Source organism: Falco punctatus (assembly GCF_963210335.1).
Source record: "Falco punctatus genome assembly, chromosome: 9".
Taxonomy (NCBI): Eukaryota; Metazoa; Chordata; class Aves; order Falconiformes; family Falconidae; genus Falco; species Falco punctatus.
In genome coordinates this window covers 26,749,721-26,773,248 of record NC_137589.1, presented here as the reverse complement: position 1 = coordinate 26,773,248, position 23,528 = coordinate 26,749,721, and the positions used below count along the sequence as shown (strand labels likewise).

The following is a 23,528-nucleotide window of genomic DNA, read 5'->3' as shown; positions in this document are numbered from 1 at the left end:
TTGTATATTTTTCTCATTTATTTAAAATCCTTTTACCTGTTACTGCCACTATGGTAGTTACTGTCTCTTCAATCTTAAGAAGCCTATAGTCATCCATAGCATTTGCTTCTTTGCCTGAGTGTATAGCTAAAAGGCTATGGGAAAAATAATCCTTGTCAAGTCCTGCTATGGTGAATCTATTGAGCATGTGAAAGACCACAGTTTTAGGCCTGGTATTTTCTGCAGACTGTTACTCTGACTGCATAGTCATCAGCAATCACTGGGCTGTGTTTCCATTTATAATTTCTTCAGAGTCAAATCTCATTGTCCTCTTCTCCTTCCTGCCTGACACCAGATTACTGCTGTGGCTGGTCCCTGTTGGAGTGGCTGTACCCTCACCCAGTCTTCTGAAAGAATCCAATTAAAAAGGCTGCTGAAAAGATGTTTTGGTTTTGTTTTTAATAAATTGGTATTTCACAGACCGAGAGCGTTGTATATCCCTGGCTTGATCTGCCTGGGCTCAGCACAGTTGCACCAAGGCATCTCCAACACTGATCGTAGCTCGCTGTAAGGTCTAGGTACGACTGGCAATGTGTGGGGTCCGAAAGGTACCAGAAGAAATGCTGACATGGTGGCTCTTTATGTGTCAAGAGATGCTGTACAGAGCAAATCTCTGGGAAGATCACCACAGAGATGTCACATTAATTTAATCGATCATTCTATTTCCCCTACTACTTCACAAACTTGCAGCAGGAGCAGAAGTTTTAAAACCCTTCAGTGATGGGTAGCGTTTGATTGCTTTTTAATATACCTCAGTTGCTTCTCTCCTGACTTGCTACACAGCCTAAGCTCCTCAAAAAAAATTATAAACTAAGTATAAAAAGAAATGCACAGAACAGGCAAAAGTTGACAAATACCCTTTCTTTATATCAGAATAGATTGTAATGTCCTGAGTCTGGAGCCCTTCTGGTGTCTCAGGAGGACTCGACGTTGGGGCTGGTTCTAGGACATCACCATGTGAGGGTGGAGTAGATGTCTGCATAGTAGGTGAGCTGTTGTGGAAGTCCCTGTGGAATCTCTTGCAGGCTGTAGTGATTTGCCTGTGCTTTTGACAATGAGTAAGTCAATTTTACAAATGTTAATTCCCGCCGCCCCCCCCCCCCCCCCCCCCAACAACAACAACTGATAAACAGTATGTTATGAATTCCTGATATTTTGCATTAGAAATTGCATGTGCTTTAGACCTTCTACTTCCATAAGGTTTTATTTTGTTTTCTAGTCAGTTTGTATATGAAGAAATACCTCCATATTTTGAACATTTTCTAAATTCTGATTAAAAAAAAATTTGGTGTATGTTAAATACTCACATTTAAAGCTCACTTCCCTCACAACTTCCAGTGTGAGAAAAACTTGGCTGCTCAAACATTCACAAATTGAACTCAAAGTAATTATATTAAATTTATTGAAGTTTGAGGTGACACTGATGCAAAATTGAGAGGAAATCTTGTGATAAGGAATCACATTTCCTATAGGATTTCTCCCTCATTGGAGACAGCCTAGCCTTATTTTTTAAAAATCCTTCCTTATTTCTCCATTTGGCTAAACTTTTAAATTTAGCTTTCTTTAAAATGTAACTAAAAATATTAGCTGGGAGGTTTCTGAGTTGCAGGGCTCCAGCTGCAGCATAGCTGCCTTTGGGAGAACACAGATCTGGAGCGAAGAATTAAGTGTAGTTCCTCAAAGAATCATTTCAGAAATGTGTGAGTAGAACTGCTCCACAGTGTACTGAATCTTAGTCACTTGTGCTTCGGCTTTTGCAATAGCCACGTGAAAAAGAAAGGGTTATTTATTAAGAGCAGAACAGTTCCCTTTTAGTTCTGTAGCAATCATGTCTCTTTTTTTCCAGTCCATGGAAAGTGTTATCTCAGGCAGCTTTGTGCAGGAAGTTCTGTTTATCACTTCCTCACAGTTGCAGTTTGTCTAGGACTTAAATATATGATATCAGATTGCATCAAAATGTGGGCCTTTGTGTGCTTAACTCATCAAAGGAGTGGACCCTCAGGACTTGATATCACTTCGCTGCATATGCAGTCATGTAGCAAAACAAAGTCTATCTAAACAGGACAGGACTATTTCTGTTGGTAGTGTAGCAAAGCTAGCAGAATTGGTGTAGTTTCAGGTATCTGCACTGTTTCACTTCTTGTTTTTAAATTTATCACTTTTTTTAAATGTGACACGGTTTGCCTGTTTTTACTATGTAAACTACAACGAAAACCAAAATATTACTTGTACAATCAAAAAAACAAAAATACAAGCCCAGCTGGGATTCGCTTGGTGCGCATTGCTGTGCTGCCTGCTTACGTTACAAAAACACTCTAAAATTTTGTATCCGCGTGTTTTCCGCTGGCTGCTGTTCCTGCAAATCTGAAATGATAGATGGTTATCTAGGCAACTATGTGTCAAATCAACTTAACGAGGCTATAACAAATAACACCAGCAGTTACTGCAGGAGGTTAGCTACGGCTTATGAACCTGCTCTCCCACCTTTGTGGTTATGTTTCTATTTTCTGCGCCCGGGCTAAAGGAGGTCCCCTCTTCACTGTAGCAGGCTGCATTGCCAGATGTTCGCCTTTCTGGGCAGCCACAGGAAGCCTATTCAAACTGTGTAGCAATACTTCTGCTCTGAGCAACAGCTCCTCTACGGGGACTCTGGTTTTTAATACCACCCTCTCCCACGCCCCTCGCGGTATCTTACTTAACTGTATTGGCCCTTTTACTCAACGCAAGTGGGTTTCGTGTTAGCTGATAAGTGTCCTGCCGTTGCAGAGCCCGATACCGCTTACCAGACCTGGAAGCTGCAGCTTCGGGGCTGTTTCTGCATCTTCCCACGTGCTTCTGGTGTGTGTTTTAACCATGTGATAGATGCAAAACTGAGAATATGAAGTTAAGTTGGTATCCGCCCTCAGATTCATGATGTAACGTGCTCACTGTTTACTAAAATCTGCTAGTGCTATAAAAAGGAGGGAAAAAAAGTTTAAATTACTCAGCAGTAAAAGATAAAGTGCAAGTATATTCTCTCTTGATGCATCCTTTCTACCTTGTGAAAAAAACCCCACCATATCATCGATAGGACATGGACAGAAACTGGTTGAAGGGTTTTTTCCTCCTTTTTCTCACTGTTTTAACTGCTGTATGGGCTGATGAGCATGGTTAAGAGATTACTCCAAATCCCATCAAGCAACTGCTGGGGGAGCCAGTCAGCGATGTGACCTGAGCGGAGCCATCCCACCTGAAGGAAGGGGCACCCCAGCCCAAACCTGTAGGGGTGACTCGCGCTTCTGGCAGACCCTGGCAGGCTCTTTTCTGTCAATCTTTGAGAGTGAGCTGGGAAATAATCCAGTTTTCTAATTCCGCTGTTTTCGACTCTGCCTTGCTATGCCAAGGAAACCCTGCGAGGCACTTTATTTTGTCTTCCTGCCTTCAGTTGCTGCCTCCCACCACTTTTTCCACAGAAGGAGCGGTGTGGGCCCTAGCAATCACTCAGCGGAGCTAAGGAAAACTTTGAGAGGTGCAGGACGTGCTGGGCTGGGCTGTAATTTAAAGCATTGTCAGTCCTTTGTGGGGAACGAACTCTCACTGCTGGCTAGAAAAGAGGAAAGCACTTAAAACCAAGGATTTTTTTAAAACAAGCTGAACTTTCCTCCCCTTCTCTTTCAGTCTGATTATATAGCAAAAGTGAAAGTCAGGATCCCACCTTAAAAACTGCCCTGCTGCTCCAAAATAGTTTTACTTTGAAAATAACAATACTTTGCAGGAAGCAAATGCATGCTGTTGCCTCCTGAAGCATACTTCCATTTTCACCGTGGGGGGAAACCCCCTGCTTTTGTTAGTCAATGTGGATAATCAGTGCTGTGAATCAAGTTCACAGGTACTAATCAGCCATGTAGCTTTTCACATGCACACCTTTGTACAATGAAAACTAGAAGTTTTGTGTAGTTCTGCTTTGTGGAACCTCATACCACCCCAAAACTACCCTCTGCAACACAACTGCCTTTTGTGTGCGTGTGACGACGAGATGTTGGCAGTTAACGATGTTGATAATGTTGGTCTTGTCTTGATGTTTGTAATTACAGATGTTGCTGTTGTCTATATTGATTAAAGCAATACTTTTTTCTTTTCTGTATTGGTAAAGTGTTAAATGTTTAAGTAGGTGATGGTACCCTATGTGTCACTAAGGATGTCTAGAGAGTCCAGGTGTCCTGACAGTCTATGGTTTGAGGACTCTAGTGGGTGTGAATGGTCTAATCAACTGAATTACTAGATTCACTTTTTCAATTCAGGTCATGCTTTTAAATAGAGTTCCTTCTTTTTTGTGTTTTGGGTTGGGTTTTTTTTTTCCCCCTCTTGGTCCTGATTCAAGGTGCATGTCTCTGCTCAGAAAAGCATGTAATACAGTGTCAACTTGAAAGTTCTGCTTAAATGCAACCAAGATGAAGAAGCAACAGCTTAATGATTTCTTGGCCTGGGGCTGCTGTAGGACTCCCAGGGATGCTAATAACATGTTAATTTAAACTTCTTATCACTACACTAGCAAGACCATTCACACATTTTCCAGACACACCACAGGATTTAGGCTGTTGTCCTAATTGCTATTGTTCAGGCTGCTAGCTATTATATTTACCACAAGCTGTTTTCATCTTGTTGGGAGCCTGGTGCTAAACTGAAGAAAACCTCTCTTAGCGATTTGTTGCCTTCTGGAAGCTGAAGGAATTACAGTGCAGACGAGCTTCTATACAATGTGTATAAACTTTGGCTGTTATTCCAATAGGTGATAAATCTGGTTTTAGGGAACCTTGTACCTGATTTGAAATGTAGGGCTCCATGACATAAAAGCACAGAACACAGTATTTCTGTAACTTTTTTAAAAAAATTTTTAAAGGTTAAACATAGCTGATTAACCAAGATATATGGAATCATGGTTTTCATGCCTGATCAGGTCTGAATTTATCCTACAAGATCGTCTAACGGTGGATCCACAACCTCAGTTTGTGTCTCTTCTGCATCAATGACTGTCAGAGATGAGTTTCTCTATGCCATAGAAGTTTTAACTGCTCAGAAGACCACAACATTTGCACTGTCATGGTGGTACCAGTTTGGAAGTAAGTCTCCAGGCAAGTAAGAGCAAAGGGGAGAGGCCCTTCTTCCTCTCAGTCCGAAAGAAATGGCTACCTCAATCTGTGACCAAATTTTCCTCGCTTAATGTGGTTTGGTGTTAGCTGACCTTTGCTGTAGCAGCTATCTGTTGCTGAAAAGCACAGTCCCACTTCTCTGTCTGTGCTGCAGTTTTCTGCCCCTTTTCTGGCACCAGGAGCCTTGGTTGTCTGACCTGGCAGTCAGCCAGTTAAGAGAGAGTCAAACCAGAAGAAAACCGATTCTATTGAGAAATCAGATTTATTTTCTGCTATTCTCATTCCTTAATCCAGTCTGGGGAGAGGTCAGGAAACTTGTATCCTGGGCAGCAGATCAAACCTTTGGGCAGCAACGCTCCATAAGTGGAGCTCAGTGGTAAATTAAGATTGAACCTCAAATGTCTGACTTTCTGAATCGCTTTATTCTCTTTCATATTTTTAGGTACAGTTATTAACCTGCTTTAAAAAGGAAATTCAGATCAGAAGTCATAGACTTTTATTAAGGGATTGACTTGCTTTGAAAACAATTTGCTTGAGGATAAATCTTAAACCAAGTTTGAGGTTGCAAAAAAAAGTTTGGTTATGCTTGTATTTGTTTCATTTTTCACATTCTTCTCCACTTCCTTCTTTTGCTGGAATACTTCCAGCCTCATCAGAACCTGGAAGTACCAGAAATAAATCGGAGGCACCCATTTTTGCAACGCATGGGTTGTCTTATGCTGAAGGTCCTGGGCTGGAGTCTGGGAAGCCTGGACTCAATTTTCTGCTTTGCCACTCATTTGCAGTTTAACGTTGGGTAAGTTTTTTAGTAAAATCAGCCTACGCCTCAGACTCCCATCTGTGAAACAGCCAATATCTCCTCACTTCAAAGCACAACAAGTTCATTTGTGATTCTGTGATGCTCTGATACCGTGGTGATTGGAGCCATTTGCAAGCACAGAGAGGCTCTTTTAGAACAACAACAAAATGCTGTTGCATTGAAAAAAACCATAGGATTTGGTTTTGTTTCCCAAATCACTATTTTTATCTTGTTTTAATCTGCTGGAGAACAAGCTGCTGTGTGTGTTTCTGGAGACATATATTACCCGAGTCCTAAGCAGCTCTGTGTGTGTCTGTTGTGGCACCATCACTCCTGGCCAGCTAACCTGGAATGGGATGTGCTAGGCAGCCTTTCTTCAGTTGGGGCCCTTATAGGAAGTTACTGAAGATGTACTATTTTCAGTGAGGCATTCATAAAATGGGTTTTCTCTTTTAAGACCTAAAGGTTAGTAAATCTTGAGCAATAAGCAATAATTTCATGCTTTTATCTAGCAGTGTGACTTACTGGGCAGTGTGCATATATACTATATGTCTGGCTCCATATTTAAGCAGGGAAAGAAGCATTTGACCCTAATCTTAGAGAGTCTGGCTCTGTAGATCAACTTAGCATCTCCCATACTCAGTTTCTGATGACCCTCTCTGACTCCTCTGCATGTACAGAACTGTATTCCCAGATGAACAAGACGATTACTTCATCTGAAGGGTAGCCACAGATCTAATCAACCTTGGTCCCAGTTAATGATCTGAAGACTATGCTTTTTAGGCTGGAGAATGGTAAATCAGTTCACTTGCCAGTTTTAATGAAGGATTTTTGCTCTCTAGATCCTTTATTTACAAAAATTAGTAGAATAACTGTAGCACAGAGCCAGGTGTTGATAAGGATTCTTCAATGCTACAAGAATCCTCAGCTATGACATTAAGACCACATGGTCTTAATTAAGGACCACAAGTCACATGGTCCTTCTCCAGTCAAAAGATATTAGGAGGCAATGATGTAGCTTATCATACCATTATAGATAGTAGGTATGGATAACAAATTATTAATGTGTTACCCCTTTTCGTGACTCAGGACTTTGAATATGATGCAAGATTTCATGAGTCAAGTTTCCGAAGGAGCTAAATAAGTACAAAAATTAAAATATTTGATCCTGGATTTGACATGTGTACCATTAGTTAGAGACGCAAACCATACCAACACAACTATTTGCAGGAAACTACTCAGTAAAGTATGTTGCAAAAGAAAGCCCTACAAGTAATCAGTTTCCCAGGAAAGATTTCATCCCAGCTGCCTCAGCAGCTGTCAGATGCCAATTCAAGAAAAGACAAGTATTAAAGTTTATTACAACATTTTTACAACATTATTAAAACATTACTAAGTAATCGTTTGCATATTGGCTTCTCCCTTGTGCTTAACAGGAACCCAGGCTATTAAAATTATTCTCAAGCGAATGACTAAGCTCTTTCAGTGAGTGCAGCAGCTACTTAATAAAGATAATCCTTTGTCTTTGCTATTACACAATAAGTAAGCCGTCTTTTGAATCATAGCTACATACCTATCTAAATATATTACCATGATACAGATACTATGCTATTCTGTTTTTAATTTTTCATAGTATTCTCTGCTTTTATATTAAGTGGTCTTTGAAAAGACTATCTACGACCAGGAAGAACATCTGTATGCACATGTGAGTTTACATAGAGAGACTGAATTTGAACTCAAAGGCCTTTTCATTGCAATATGCTCTAAAGATGAATGAAAGGTTACCTTGAACTTGAAGCCAACCCAACACCCGAAATTAAGTATTTTTTATTGTATATGGAAAAACTGGAAACTAGAATTGGTACTAGCTGCTTCAGAAGTACTAAGAAAACCAGAAGCTGAGTAAGTTGGAGCAAGAAGATGTCACATTTACCATTCTTAGGTGAACGTTTTCCAAAGGCAGGTATGGTTATTGGTTACTGTGGTACTATGACATTGTATACAATTGACACAAGGCTTTTCAAAACATATACAAGCTGGTTTTGAGTATGATTAGCTCTGTTATGTAGGCAGTCTTCTGAAGAGTTGCATTGGATAAACAAAGTAGTGGATGAATTTCTAAGATTGGATTCAATATATTAACTTTAAGGACTTCAGAGTAAGTTGCACAGTTTTAAAGAGCTGGACAGTAGTCCTTATCTGAGTAAATTCATGTCTTTGCATCCTTGCCTGGGGAACGCTGTATTTGATTTAGATAGGCCAATTCTATTTTAAAGGACTGATAGAAAGAAGGAGACCTATGTCTGAATGGCTGTGTAGCATTTGTTTTATGAATATGTGGGGGTTTACGCTAAACGAGAGTTTTCTGTGGGTAACAGAAACACAAATGTTCTTCATGCCAATCATTGTTTCAAAATCTTCTTGTAAAGCTGTTTTGAGGGTTGGGATGGGAAGTTGGTTTGTTTTTTGAGGGTTCTTTTCATGTTGGACTAGATGTCTCTACTTTCAGCTTGTACGTAGGATGATCCTGAGTCCATAAAAGCCAGGACTCTGGTGAACACTGCGTTCTTTACAGCCTGTCTAGACCTCTGGATATTGGGACTGTCTAGTGACCTCTTAGCTCTTTAACAATTGGTGTGGAGTGTATGGGCATAGGCCTTGGTTAATGGCATAAATGCCACAACTCACGGTCCTCACCTCTGAATTCTTGGCACTAGTCAGTGAGTGATTGACTCTTAAATTAACCAGCAAGTGCAATGAGGAATATCTCAGCAGGTCTGTTGTACTGTGCCATTAGCAGGAGGTAAATACAAGTGCACCAGCCAGACTGATGTAATTGTCTTTTGCTGTGCTTCGTTATATTCAGTGTAGGACTTGCTTTTTTTCTCCCTAGCTATGAGGTACCAGCTGTGTCCCCTTGCACAACTGTGCTCAAGTATGACATCAAAATAATCTAATTAAAATATGCTCATGGGTTACCTATAAGGGACTTTAGCAGAGTGGAATAGTTCTGGTCTTGTCTAAAATATGTCAGCTCTACATACATACCCCATCCTGTTTTCTTGGCAGTTGTCACCTATATGAAACAGCTTTCTTCATTGCAATGCCTGGGCACGTCTCAGGGCATGGCACAAGCCACCACTTGGTTTCCAGATGTCAGAAAGGAGGAGGCCACACAGCTATACAGCAGGAGATGGGCTAGGTGGGTGGATGGGAGCTGTGCTGTGACATTCGCCTACAAAGCCACTGAAAAGGTCCCAACCCCAACTAGTTTCCTAGTGTAAGTGCAGGCTCTGATGCCTTACAGAAAGAGAAGTCAACTGTACCTTGACACTGAGGCAAGCAAAATATGCAAAACAGTGTTCTGTAATTCACTAGCTGAAACCAGCAAATGTTAAAACAGTACCATGTGTGTCTCCTCCCAGAATGTAACCTACCTAAATGCAAAAGGAATTCCCAGGTATGGTATGTTCACCCTGTGAAGGAAGGAGAATTGAAAGGCTCAGCAAAAACTGCTTCTGAGACTCTCTCAACGATGTTGAGTGCCTATGGCATGGCACTTTAAAAGTCTCTGACAAAAGCAGCTCTGTGTCGTACTCAACTATTTAAAGTGATCTTAAAATGCTTGCTATCTTGCAGCCAGTAGGAATGATGAAGTAACAGGCAGGGAGCCTAGGTCCCTTATTTCTTTGGAAGTTTTGGAATTGTCTGGGCTGTAATGAAGCAAATCCCATTGTGAATCATGAGCATCCTTTAACTCTGCTTGAAAGGGCTCACCCTAAAATTGAGAAGTAATCCTGTGTCTGGCTCTTTGTTAAGGTTTGCTGTGTTTCAGTCCAGTCACTGAAGTACCCCCAAAAAACAAACAAAAAAAACCATTAAAAATGTTCAAATGACCTTTCAAGCACTAAACTGCCTGGATTTGACCTAGATACTTAGTAGCCAAGGGATTTTTTTTTTTTCTTTCTCATTTTTAATCCCATTGATGCTGAACTATTTTAAGCAGTATTGGTTAATGCCTTCTTTCTTATTAGAACATTAAGTAGTAATTTCCCTTCCTCTTCTTCCTCTTCACCTCATGCTTTATATATGTACTGAGAACAGCAGGTAACAAGGCAAGCCTGGCATCTGACCAAAAAGCGTTTTTAGCTAGGGATTCATTAGTGTGTATAAAAATAGCTAACCTTGCTTAAAGGCACTTCTTACACAACAAGAAAGGGGTTCAATTACCATATCTCATTTAAACTGAAGATTAAACATCTTTACCAGGACAGTGCACTAATCCCACGAATCCTATTTATGTCAAAATGTAGTGCTATTGGCAATAAACAGCAATTTGAGAAGTCATAACCCAAGAAAATAATTGTCAAGTGACTTTAGAGCTCCCTATAAATTTCCTCTTCATGACTTGGGCAGTAGTGTTCAACAACAGAGTTAAATATTTGTATTAGGTGCTCCTGCCTTTAACAGACTAATTAAAAAGATGGAATTCTTTGATTCTATCTCAAATCATTTTAGTTCTAATCTCTCTCAGGCAAAGTCAGCTCTATAAATTCAACTAAATGTATTTTTTTTTCTGAATAGAGACTTTACAGTATAGCAATAAATTCAAGCACTGGGAAAGTAAATGCAACTGAAGTACCCTTAATGATGCTATTGTGTAGTTGTTAAGGTTATAATCCCATTACACAGCCCTTTACCTTGAAGGCTATAAATTCTTTGAGAAATTATTCTAATGGGAAGGGGCATTACTTAAAGCATTGTGTTTAAATATGATGAAAAAGGAGATTATTTAAGTTTGAAAAACCAAGTCACACTAACTGAAGTAGTAATAATGGAGGGAGATTAAATTTTTTACTATCACGCAGACCTTCTAAATTTTTATTTCCTAAGAAACTACACAATGGAACTGTCCCCAGGGTTAATTCTTGTTATTTGCACCACGGGCATACCTGGAACTTGCCATTAAGGATCAGGACCTCATTCTGCTCTATACCTGCAAACTTAAAAACCAGTACCTGAATCAAGAATTGTCAGTCTGAAAACCTGACCTAAAGCCCAGTGAAGTCAATGGGAGACTTCCTGTTGATTTTAATGATTTGGTTCAGGAGCTAAGTAAGTATTTCTAAGACAAAAATCAATATTGTCCTACAGTGGTAATGTTTTCATGTGCTCCTATTGATCCTTTTGTCATAGATTACCTTGGCACTGTCAACACATAAGCTTTTAACAAACTGATTTGATTTATTAACAACATTTGATTAACATCTGCAGTAGCAAGTATTTATCAGATGTCAGCAAACACAGGTTCAGCAGAAGGATCACCACAAAAAATGAGTTGTTGCACAATGCAAGCTGAAGTTCAATAGGAACAAATTTTCTTTAAAACCAGTTCATGTCAGAGCCCTGCTTGGTGTGCCTAGCATAGGTTGGGTATTCAGAAACTTTTTTTTTAACCAACTGTACCATCAGGTCTAAGAAAAGGTACGCCAGGAGAGGTAAGAGCTTAACTTGCCTCCTTACATGATCACGGTGAAAAGAACATTGCCATGACAGTGTGGTTGTAAAAATTATGCCAAAATTCTCAAATCAAATTGAACTTCTTAGTCTGTCAGTTATGCTTTGTGATTTAATAACCCATCTTCTTCTAAACAATTCCAGTGAAATGCTTCATTCTGTTTCCGAAATACCCTGCAGTGCATTGCTGTATTTACAGCTTCTGACTTACAAATGTAAATCCTGGGGCATCGCCAACCGGACTGCTTGTGCCGGTAATATTTACAATGTGATTGCTCAGTTGACAGCCCTGTCATTTAGCTTTGCCACTTTATAAAGGGACCAAACCCCTTCAGTCATGTCTTGAGAATGATTCTTTGAAGTCCAGCCCTCCTAATTCAATTTGATTTTTGTATGGCTATTTGAAAAATAAATGGTTCGTACAATTGAACAATTACATACTAGTGATCTAGTGGTGCACAGCTTTCCTACTACATGACCGTAATCTACTATTTTAGTACATCAAACTCCTCCACGTGATGTTTTTTCTCAGTTTACTAATAGTTACTAGAAAAATCCCCAAGTTTAAAATATCATTTCCTCCCTTTGAAAGGATCTTTTTTCTGGAAGACTATTGGAACCCTGTCAAAATTTTCCTGATGCAAACCCAAAACTACAAGTTCTATCTGACATAGACTAGGATGGGTTACATCCATTCACGTTTTCTAAACCAATGTAAAGCTTAATGTGCTAATTGAATTTGTATTCATTTATCTCATAACCTGTTACAGTATGAATACCTCGAACAGTTCAATCAATCATAACAAAAATGCGGATACCATGTAAATCTTATCAGGATCACTAAAATAATGGGACTTTTGTTTACAAGGTGTCGATTGGTTTTAGAAGCTGTGATAATGACTCCAGACAGTCAATAAATACAGAGACTTTTACATTGCCAGTAGGAGCCAAACTAAACTATCTAATCTTTTTTAAATGACAGACAACACAATGAACTCTGAACTTAATCCCCTCCAAACACTAAGGAGACAGTTTAGTGCTTAAAGTACCATTCAAACTCAAACTCTACATTTAAAAAAAATAATAAAATCATTAAGCATCTAATTTAAACACACAAGAAAAATCAGAGTTAAGGCTGGTTTTCCTTCCCATTGTGCCTGGGCAGTGGTCTGTGGTGGCCTCCAAGTCTGTCAGTCGCTTGTCTTGGGCAAGGAAAACACCTGTGTGCCTTTTGAAAGCAAGTTTGTAGTCAAAGCATTAAAAAAGCCCAACAAACCAACCAAAAAATCTGAAGCCTTAATTACTTTGTGTCTCTATTGAGCAAATTTTTCCCTAAGAAAATGGAGGGCAATGGTATACACTACATTTCAAGTGACAGAATTTACACTGCTGGGCTCATAACCTCTGAAAATGACACATGGCCTTCAAGAGGAAAAGGGAACCGTAAATGAGAGATGGGGGGAGAAAGGTAGCAGGTAGTGGCTAACATACAAGTTTCTTGTGGGACAGCATCTCCAGGAATAATTAGTCACCAAGAAGACTGATCATGGAAAGCACATTTCTCCTTTACTTGAAATCTAGGAAGCAAGTCAAGATTTGTTTTATAAAGGGACGCTCACCGTGATGAAGCATTTCTCTAATGCCTGTTAGTACAGAGAAAAGATAGATATATACTTGTCTGATAACTACCTAAAATGATAAACTATAAAAGTATAAAAATAATGAGTATATAAATATATTAAATCACCTTTTACTTCAGCTTGACAATTTTTCAAACAAGTAATAGGATCGTCTGACTGCAGGACAGTTTCTTCTACTAGTAATAAAGTAAGAGAAGAGAAAATCAAACTATCCTTAAGTTATCATTATCAATTCTAGTGACATAATTGCTTTTTAACTTCTTTTGAATCTCTGGGTGCAGTGCAAATCTGAATCCTCCCAGTACTGGTGAAGATTCAGTATTACCCTGTTTTCAATGGATTGCATCTTGCAAGTCTCTTACTGGTTTGTCTTATAAATGTACCTCTCTGGCTGACGAATGGAGGAATTAATCCATGCTGACCTTTTCAGTGCGTCCCTCTTGCTGCCTAACGTAAAGCCTGACATGACAAATGCTTTGGTTTTATTCTTAACATGACCCAAATATCTTTATTGTCTTTCCTGGGTAATTGCAGATAAATTGTGTTAAATCTCTGCATTTGTAATTAATTATTTCCACTGAATAGATAATATTTCCTGAGAGCTTTTTTATGTGTCTCTATATCTCAGGTAGATCGCTGTATGCAAAGGGGAAAATACAATTTAAATCATCACTTGGACTTCAAATAATAGGTTTTTAAGTACTAAAGTCTGTTTACTTTGTTAAACACAATTTGTTGTTCTGCAATTTTCTAATCTTTTTTGGCTTAAGACAATCTCATTGCCTGGTAAGTTACAGAATTTGCAAGTGAATGGTTTCAAATATTTTACATTATTAACAACTGCTTCTCAAGTCAGGGATTTCTCGGGTTCCCACTATCTGTGTTTTGCCATGATTATTAATTAAGCTATACTTTCCTGCAGTGCTCGTTGGGCACGCTATAGCTACTTGTTGGTTGAGTTGTCACTGAGATGAGCTACGTTATCAGGACAACTTAAATCTTGTAATGTGTTGTTATTGAGAGATGTGATGTCTGTGTTCTCAGGATGAGATCAACCAGCAGAGGTGAGAGTGTGAGTATTCATTTTGCATCAATACCTGATATTTTAAACCATTTTCTGACGTCTGTATTTACATTAATTGCACACAAGCTGTATCTAGATTTTAGGCTCCAGTTTTGCTAATTAATTTTGCTGACCTATCACAACACTTAAAGATGTTCTAATAAAAAAATTTCAAAATGCTTTCTTTAGAATCTTTTTAATAATTTTGACTGACAGGATTTTGGTAATCAGTACTTTCTCTGGTGGTCATTTGTGGTAAAATTAGTAGAATTTCATGGCACTTTATTTCATGACACTATTCCTTTGCAATAGTATATAATAGTACAGTTGCCCAATTAGTATTTTTCCTGAGTCAGAAAATAGCTATATATTTTATTATGGGAGAAAAAAAAAAAAAGATGCTGAACCAGCACACTGCCAGGTGCTGTGCTGAATGAAAATCCCCACCTGTTAACTTCTTTGCATTCTATTTTTTTCCTTCTTAATTTCTTTAAAACCTTTATTAGTCGTTCTAATAGATTGCTTCCTAAATCTGCCCCTTTAATTACTATGCATTTAAGTAGTGTAGAAAATCTTATAATGGGAAAGTTCCTGTTAAAGAGCTACACAACTGCTTGTGAATAACTTCTAACTGGTATCCAGTTAGAGTAGAACCTACAAGTGCCTATAAGATACACTGCAGCACCTTTTACTCTCCCGGGCAACTTGGTACATGTTCTCTCCCCCATCCTCTTTTCTCCACCATGTGCTCCCAAATGCATTGTGTTTGGGCAGTCCTATCACAGTTGATGTTTTAACTAAGATTAGTTATAGGCATTTGTGGGTTTTGTCTCTTTGTACCAGTGGTAGCAATTAAAGAGTTCAAGAAAGCTGAATGGTCCCTGCTGGTGTTGTGGGCAAAGCATCCTTGGCATGGGCCAGATGGCACAGGACTTGTGGGCTCGCCATGTTCACCCACTGTGGATTAGCTATAATGCAATATATACATAACACAGCCCTACCAGCCCCTCCTCGCCCTGGCAGAGTGGCAGGGACCTGCTTGGCTCACTGCGCTGCTGTTGTAGCTGTCCTGCTTGCAGGGCCAAGCTGACACCGTGCCATGGCGTGTGCCCTGTGAGCATGCTGGGGGCGTGGGGCTCGCTTGGTGCCACCCCTGCCCCGGGTGTTGGATCTGTCCTGTTGCCTTGGATCTGCCTGTGGTGATTCAGTTTCAATGTTTAAAGCATCAAGCTCTCCTGTCGTTCGCAACAGCCTCCCAGCGCGCTGCTAGCCCCCGGTGTGGCTCAGCTTTGGTGTCCATGGAGGTCCTGGTCTCCTGAAGGGGAACCACGTACTGCTTTCTGGAGGAAATCCCAGCCATGACACAGCCAGTAAGATTCCTACCGAGAAGGTAGATAAAGGCCCAGACTACTTCTCCTCTGCAAAGAACAGCAGTTACTGTATCTTTAATTCCCAACTGTGCAGCAATTTCACAAGGAGTACTTACCAGCTTTCCAATTTTTTAATTGATCAGACTCTTCCCTTACTTTGCCAGATGGCATGGGTATTAATAGCCATGTAACACTAAACCAAATCTGCCTTTGTTTTTGTGATTTATGCTTTTTTTTTTTCTTAAACAGGAAAGCATTCATTATCAAATGTTGTGAGAACAATACAGTAACTGGAGGTTATTTTATATGAAAATACTGTTGATTGTTCCTCCCCTAGAAATCTTTGTTGGCAGCTCACTTCCTGCCAAATGAATCAGCAAAAGCTGCTCATGAAAGTTGTTAATATATAATACAATCACCCAGCACTGCACTTGCTCCTTATCTGTGAAGCCCTTTTGTGATCAATGATTCACATCGCCTTTTGATTATAGCCTCTGAGCACAGTTTCTTAATATAAATTAATGGCCTTGGAATTTCTAAATAAACATTCCCTTTTGTTTAGCATCATTTCCTATTTTCTTACCAAAACAGAGTCTTATTCAAATTGTTCAGTTTTCACTGGAAAAAGTGTCTGTGGACTGGAATGTTCTCAAAAACCAAGGAGTTCCTTTCAGAGCTATTAGTGTTGATTTACAAGGTCTAATCTGCTATGTTAATTGAATATAGCTAGGAAATATTAACAAAAAGCAGCTAGTATGGTGTGATACTGTAAGTAATGGTTCCTGTATTCATTTACTGTAAAAAAAAAAAAATGTTTTCTTTTGAAATACAGTGCTATTTGGCAATGGGGCTTTTTTTGATTTTTCACAGTAATAAACCCCAGGTTATCTAAGTAGGAGACATTGTCAAGATACTTGCTCTGAATTTTCTTATTGTTGTTAACACTGCTCAATAGTTAGGCATGGGCTCTTCAGCAATATTAATTCTGAAGATTTCCTCTGACCAGATCTGACTAGTAGGGTAATTAAAATGCCAACCATCATGCAGTGGTAAGCTAATATTAACTGTCCCCTCTTGCAAACTTCAGTGAAGCACAAGTGGAGAATGTAGCAGAAGCAGAAGCCTGACCTGCAGAGAACTGGTGCAAGAAGCTATCTGATAATATTCCTTTTTTTAAGGCAGAGTTGTTTCACTAAAGTCAATTAGGTGGAGTTCTAATTAAACTGAAATAAGAACCTGAGAGACTGAAAATGCCTACAGAGACATTTAATTTAATTAATTGCTAGCTAAAGTGATCCAAACTTATATTCAGACAAGGGATTTATTTTTTTTTCCCTAAAAGCATTTAAAGAATATAGGCCATGCTAAAAATTATCAAACTTCTGAGTGGGTTGTTCTTGGTGGTTTCAATTAAAGCGCTTTAGTTTGCAGTGAGGATGGGCTCAGAGCACACACGGTGTCTGTCAGTCACTGTGGTCCAACTGACACAGCAACTTGCCAAGCTGGGGTCACCTGGCCACCTCCAGCCAGATGTCCATCATACACTCATGCTAAGCTCAAAAGTCATTTTAATTTCTGACTCGCTCATACCCCAAACTAGAACAGGGGCTGGTTCTCTCAAGAAATTTCTCCTGGGTTACATAATTACTTTTTAAATACCTTGTGGCTGTCTAAGACTAGATGCTCTTCATATGGGGAGAAAAAAAGCCCTTCTGTTCCAGAAAAGCAATGTCCTCCAGGGCAGCATCTGTAATGTAGCTCCTCACTGCCTATTAGGAAGCAAAGCCCTCGAGTTTCTGGAGCACATCCTCGACTCAGGGTTAAAATTGATGCTTGTTCCTTAAAAGCACTAGTAAGCAGAGATTTTTTTTTTTTTTTTTTAATTCATCAGTGTTTTTTTCTGGACAATGATAAAGAAGCTACTTCATAAGCTATTACCCAATGTTATTAAGCAGTGTCTCCAAGTCAGAAATTCAAGCATTGTGTTAAAATATAGTAGATGTATTTATTTAGTCTGGACTGTTAATTACTTGTTGCATGTGCCTGGAGCTGGGACTCAGCATTTTTTCATGGTCTGTACGTTGCAATGAAAATGAAATAGCACTTGTTCCTCAATGGCACCAAACATATAAACACATATGATGAGAGTGGTTCTCCTCTTATTCCTGCTGCTGTCAGAAGTGCCACTGTTCAGTCAGGAGTCTCGATGGCTTTATTGACTTACAAAGATAACATCAGCACCAGCTGAGGATCTCTCCTGATATTTTTAGGCACTTAGATGTTAGTGAAATGTCAAAAGTAGTTAGTGATGCGCTGCTCTCCTAATGGCAGAGATGTGTGTTGTTTTGAGCAATTTACTCTAAAAATAACAGGTGTAAATGTGCAACAATGTTATTTCCTCAGTCTTTTGGTGAAGTTTGTTATATACACTGTCCAATTCTTAAATCCAGTGTACTTAAACCAAAAAGCAATGCATTTACAGATTTTGACTACAATTCAGGAAGTATAATTCACTTAAATGCTCTGAAAAAACAAAGTCATTTCCTTGCTGGTATGTAATATACTGGCAGTATGGAGTGATCAGCAAAGTCAGCAGCCTTAAAAGAATACATTTTACCAGATGCTTGCTAAAGAGATTTTGAGTAGTAAGGCATTGTAGAGAGACAGTAGCAATTCTGTTTCAGGAAAGTCAGATTTTTAGTCACGGTAGTGCTTAAAGCACTAAAACAATTCCTAAACATTTTACTTGGCTTATGATGTGTATGTAATGCCTGACAATAAATGCTATTTTTAAACAAATAACAATTTTATATTAAATAAACCAAAGCACAGTTTGTCCTACAAACCTTTACCATAACAAAATGCCTTTGGGACAATTAAAAAACACACTCATCTGCAGCAAATGGCTGTGAACTATACACAGAGGCTTTCTACCTAATCGGGGAAAGGTTATCTTACAGTTTCTAAAGGGTAATACTAAATTTACTAGTGTCCAATCTGAAAAAGTAGTGGATTATGAAGATCACAGCATAGGATGTAGGTAACCACTCTACTTTTTATTAAAATTACTTTAAAACTCCTGTTTCATACACAATTGCATGGCTTAATCTCAAAAAATAAAAAATTCCAAGAATAATTTTTTTTGGTATAATAAACAGAGAGGTCTAGAAAGGTACCCAAAGACCCTTTTCATAGAGATCAGATTGCTGTCTTCAATGTGTTGCAGCCAGCTCAAGCTGATACTTTCTAAGTACTCCATTCAGCCCGGCCTATGTTGTACATAGGTTACTACTGTATAGGTTGCACTGAACTACCTGCTCCTGCAGAGCTACCCTTGCCATGTTTGCTTGGGTAAAGGTGCCTGGTTCCTGGCAGCATAGCTTTGAGCGCTGTATTAGTCTGAGCTTCCCATTCCAAACTTTCAGTAGTATATTTGAGAAAAATCATTTTGTCCTGTTCGAATGGGCCAGGCTGAGCTAGATGCAGCGGTACTCTTGATGGTGAGGTACAGGTAAGTGCACGTTGGTGATTAGAGGTATTTGTGGGTGGGGTGGGTAGAGAAAGGAGTGAGACACAAGTTAGAGTTCCCTTCTTCCTCCTGGTAAATCTCTGGTGACAGTGTCCGCCAGGAAGCTCAGGTGGCTGTTCAGGTTTCAGATTAAATAAAATTTCTTAAAGCACATCTGCACCAAGGCAAAATATGGCAGCCGTAATTCCAGCAGCTCCCTGTCTGTCTGTCCCTCCCAAGAACCATCTGACAGGATTGTTGCCACCATGCTTCATCCAAAAGGCAGGCAGAAACAGGTCTGGCCACCAGAAAAGAGGCAGGCACAAGGGCAACAGGAGCAGCTGGCACAGGTTCTAGGGAGAATGAGCTGGTTTACAAGGGTCCAGTTTGGGGATGATCTCAGGAAAGGAGGCAGCACCAGAGCAGAAGATGCCAGAGAAGTGACTAATGCCGTTGCTGTCCTTGCAAAGGGACTTAAAGAGGAGATATCTGGGCAATGACCAATGAAATAATTTGTTATGGATGGCATTGCATGTGAAAATTATCTATAGTAATTCCATTTGAGGGGGAACATTTTCCCTCCTTCCCTCTTTTCCATGAACCATTCAAAATGGATTCCAATTCAACTGGGAAAGAAAAGTAAACAAACCTCTGATGACTTGATGCTGCTAATCTTTCATTGGTAATTTAAAAGAAAAAGTAATCTATGCTGGAATTACATATCCAGTAGGGATGACTATATACTACAGCACATGCTACTCTTGTTGTAATTGGCATGTAGGTAAAACATATTTTTAAAGCATTTTTAACACAGGCAGGCTAGATTTAAACCAGGAGTTCTTGGCCCTTTGGTATCCCATTGGGGTTGGGGAAGAGTAGGAATTAAGGGAGGAAAGAGGGAAAGGATGTGACAAAAGAGGTTTTGCTCTAGATAAGCCTCTGCATCCTCCTTCACAGTCTTGTTGATATTTGCCTCAATTTTCCCTCTTATTCTATACAGAGTTGTGAACCATTTTTACACCTTCAGCAAGAAATAGATGCTTTGGTGTATTTTTTCAAAGGAAAATCTCAGGATGATTGGAAAGATGGCAGCAGCTGTCTTTACAGCTCACAGGCCCTGAGGTTCTGCCTGTCCAGGCAATGAGATACCTCCTTCACAGAAATAGCGAGAAATTAACAAGCACAGAAAATATTTTCCCTTTTCTGTCAGGGGCTTCCAGCAGACTAATACTTTCTCAGGCTTCTTGACCTGATTAAATTGCAACTGGTAGAAGTATGATGCCTCAGAAACGGTAATTCCCACTCTTCAGCATGGGGAGTACCATAAATCAAAAAAAAAATTAAAAAAAATAAAATTGAATACTTAGCACGGTCGTTTTAGCTGTGGCCTCTAAGCATGTTACGTATAGTTGTGAAGACACACTATTTTGCCAGAAGTTGATGAATGTATCAGCTTGTGTCACGTCACAGTACTGAATTTGCCCTTTTGGCTTTTTGCAGAAAAACTTTATTTCCTTTGACAGGGCAGTTCCCTAAAGCCTTTTGGGAGTAGCCCCAAACAGAGCTGGAAAAAGGAAAAGCTCACATACGACTGAAAGATGTAGACTTTGGGCATGTCTAATTGGCACTGGGATTATGACAAGGTAGGGAGGAGCAGAAGACAAGAAACAGAAAGGGGGAGCACAGGTCAGATGGACAGCTTGGGGAAGAAGCAAGATCACCTGCAGCAGAAAGGGCTTTTGGCAGGCATTGATGGACTCCTGCCCCCCGATCGGCGGTCAGCGACAGGTCCACCACTACATGTTACATCCTTCTCCACATGTCATGGTCTTACACAGGTTCAGCGTAGGTGTAAACCACTCCGGAGAGCCAAGCAGCTGGGCCTGCTGCGGTTTGGTCTAACTCTTATACAGAGAACCAAGGCGCCTCAACCCCCACCTCCACAATGGAACAGACTGTGGCACCTGGCTATTTCTTTGTCATTTTCACTTTTGTATTTGTTTGCTTCTTTTTACATTGTTTTTCTTTTGTTATTAGACATATTTATTTCCAGGCAGCTGTGATACCTGCAACATCTGCACAACAGATTCAGAGTATTGTTTATTTTTGGTTGATTTATTCCTAAAGCAAGCTTTGTGTGGGTTTTTGGGAAAGAAGAAATTGTACCTGAAGCCTCTGTAAGTATCAAACTCACTCAAAATAATATAAAAACATTCTCAAAAGCTCTCTGTATAAAGCGTCATGCTCCCATTGCTGCATCCTATTTTTCTTGCAAGCCACGGTGTGTGATGGCTGGGTGTAGACGTCCAAGGTATCTCGGATCTACCTGGCCTGCCTGTGCCCTGCCACCGTGGCAGCAGATGTACTTTCTTCTATCACAGGAACAAGCTTAAACTTCAGCTTAATCAGAGTAACAATTTTTGCAGTTTACTTTCACAGTGTCACCTCATAATTGATAAATTAATACTCAGTCTGGTGTCTGTTAGGATCGGAAGGAGTGGTTACAATATCCTTTCATCTGCATTTGTGTGACATCCAGCGGCTGGATGGGTCAATCACAGGCTCCCATTTCTTGTGGAAGCTGTAAAAATGGCTCACAGCTCTCTTCAGCACACGAAAGCAGGAAATGTATGGGATATTAATGCTAACAGCGCAACTGTTTAATCTTGGTTTAAAAATAAACAGGTGATTAAAGCAGCTTGTTCAAGGGAAGAGGTTACAGATTTGTATGTGTCACTCATTGTAGACTTTAGAGTTCTTTCCCACTGCTACTGATGAGAACTCATCTCCTCGGTGCTCCTCGTGCTGGGCATGGAGAAGTGAATAAACAATACATCACCCTAGTCAGAAACGAGTAATTTCTGTTTTCCTGCATTTAACTGTTGATTGCACCATGAGTGTCAAGACTTCCATCAATTTTGTCAGGAGCAGCACTGAGATAGGAGCCAAATTTTAATTACAACCTTTGAAATAGCCAAGATAACCAAATATAGTAAGATTGACTATACCATAATATTGAATTAGGCTTCTAAAAAGTTGTTTAAATTGAATGATATAGAACTCCAGTCTTAAGTTTGAAATAATTACCTGAAATTAAAGCAGTTGGCGGCAGTTGTGCAAAGTATTTTCTTTGCCATCATCATAATGACAACGACTTGACAGCAGCACTGCTCTTAGCTTTGTAGTTTATCCATTTTATTTTTCTTCCATGCAGGTAATGAATTAGTTTTGTTTATTGCACACTCATATAAAAATCACAGTTATTGCAGAGCACTTTTTTGCACTCTGTTATTATACAAATGCCAAAAAGGAAAAAGATGAGAACATAAAAGTTTCTCTGCTTTTCCAGTTTGCTTTGCAAGGGCCATAAACCCGCTTCATAAACCCAGTTAATTTCTTGTTGTGTGCAGGCTTTTTATACAGCAAAAGGAAAAAAGCACTATTAAAAAAAAAAAAAGATTAATCTCATAAAACTTAACAGAAATATTGAGCATTGATATCTAGTGTCTGAAATTACTTTAAAATTGTGTTTTCAAACTGGCTAAATTTCAGGGTTAATATTTATTACTGGTGAACTATTTCCAGGATGTCAAAACATTATTTTGGTAGTAAATTTCATGTTGAGATAAATAAATCTAACACACACACACAAAAGATTGTGCAGGCCTGGGTACTGCATACGAGACAAACGTTACCAGCAGAGACAGGAAAGCAGCAGCTGTGCACCATTCTTGGACACAAAGTCCTCAGGAGTCACGAGGTTAGCGCAGGATCTGTTTTTTCATGCCTGGTTTTGCTGACAACGGAGTCGCTTAGTCAACGATCATAATGAGAATGAAAGTCGTCTCCTAAAGTGAGACTAATTTTATGCTAATCTATGGCAAGGAAAAGCAAGTCAAATCTGTCAGAATTGTATCTAGAAGAAAACAAAGATCAGATATATGAAAATGCCCTTGCTGAGGTCCAGTCCTTTGAGCTGCCTCTTGGAACCACCCTAAGGTATGCATCTTTTACATAATATTATATAGTTTATGATGGGTTTGTTCCATTCTATAGCTGTTCTTTCGGTCAGCCCAATATATTAGAAACTTTGTTTTCCTGACCTTGAAATCCACAGGAAAGTTGAACTTAATTTCAATGTGATTGGTCCTAAATGAAAAATACAAACCAAGGTCACCTACTCAGCCCTTTCTTTTTAACCAGGACAAAGCTATCTGTTTACTGAAGGCTGGCTGCAGATTCTCTGTGAAGGAAGAAATTACTTTTAATATGAAAACAAGGGGAAACTTGATCTGTAGCTGTGGTTTTAGTTTGAAGTTAACAGCTACATTTTTAAAGAATTCATTGCTTCTTATTCTTAAATTTTTAATAAATGCAGCTTTTTTTTATCACTAAAGACACAAGTACTTGTTTTACTGTTGATATTCCTAAATACCTGAAGATTTTAGTATTTTTTTTGATTT

At 39.3% G+C, this 23,528-nt stretch overlaps 1 protein-coding gene across 4 annotated transcripts in view; it reads left to right on the top strand.

Annotated features, from left to right (window-relative positions):
* Positions 1–23,528, top strand: part of EXOC6 (exocyst complex component 6) — a 123,038-nt gene that overhangs the window by 4,631 nt on the left and 94,879 nt on the right. For 2 of the 4 annotated variants that reach the window (XM_080403603.1, XM_080403595.1), the window contains one exon: positions 4,996–23,064. In XM_080403603.1, the coding sequence (XP_080259729.1) occupies positions 22,943–23,064 (122 nt within the window). In that variant the 5' untranslated portion in view covers positions 4,996–22,942. The remainder of the gene's footprint in view (positions 1–4,995; positions 23,065–23,528) is intronic. The other 2 variants (XM_080403601.1, XM_080403602.1) reach the window with 2 other exon arrangements.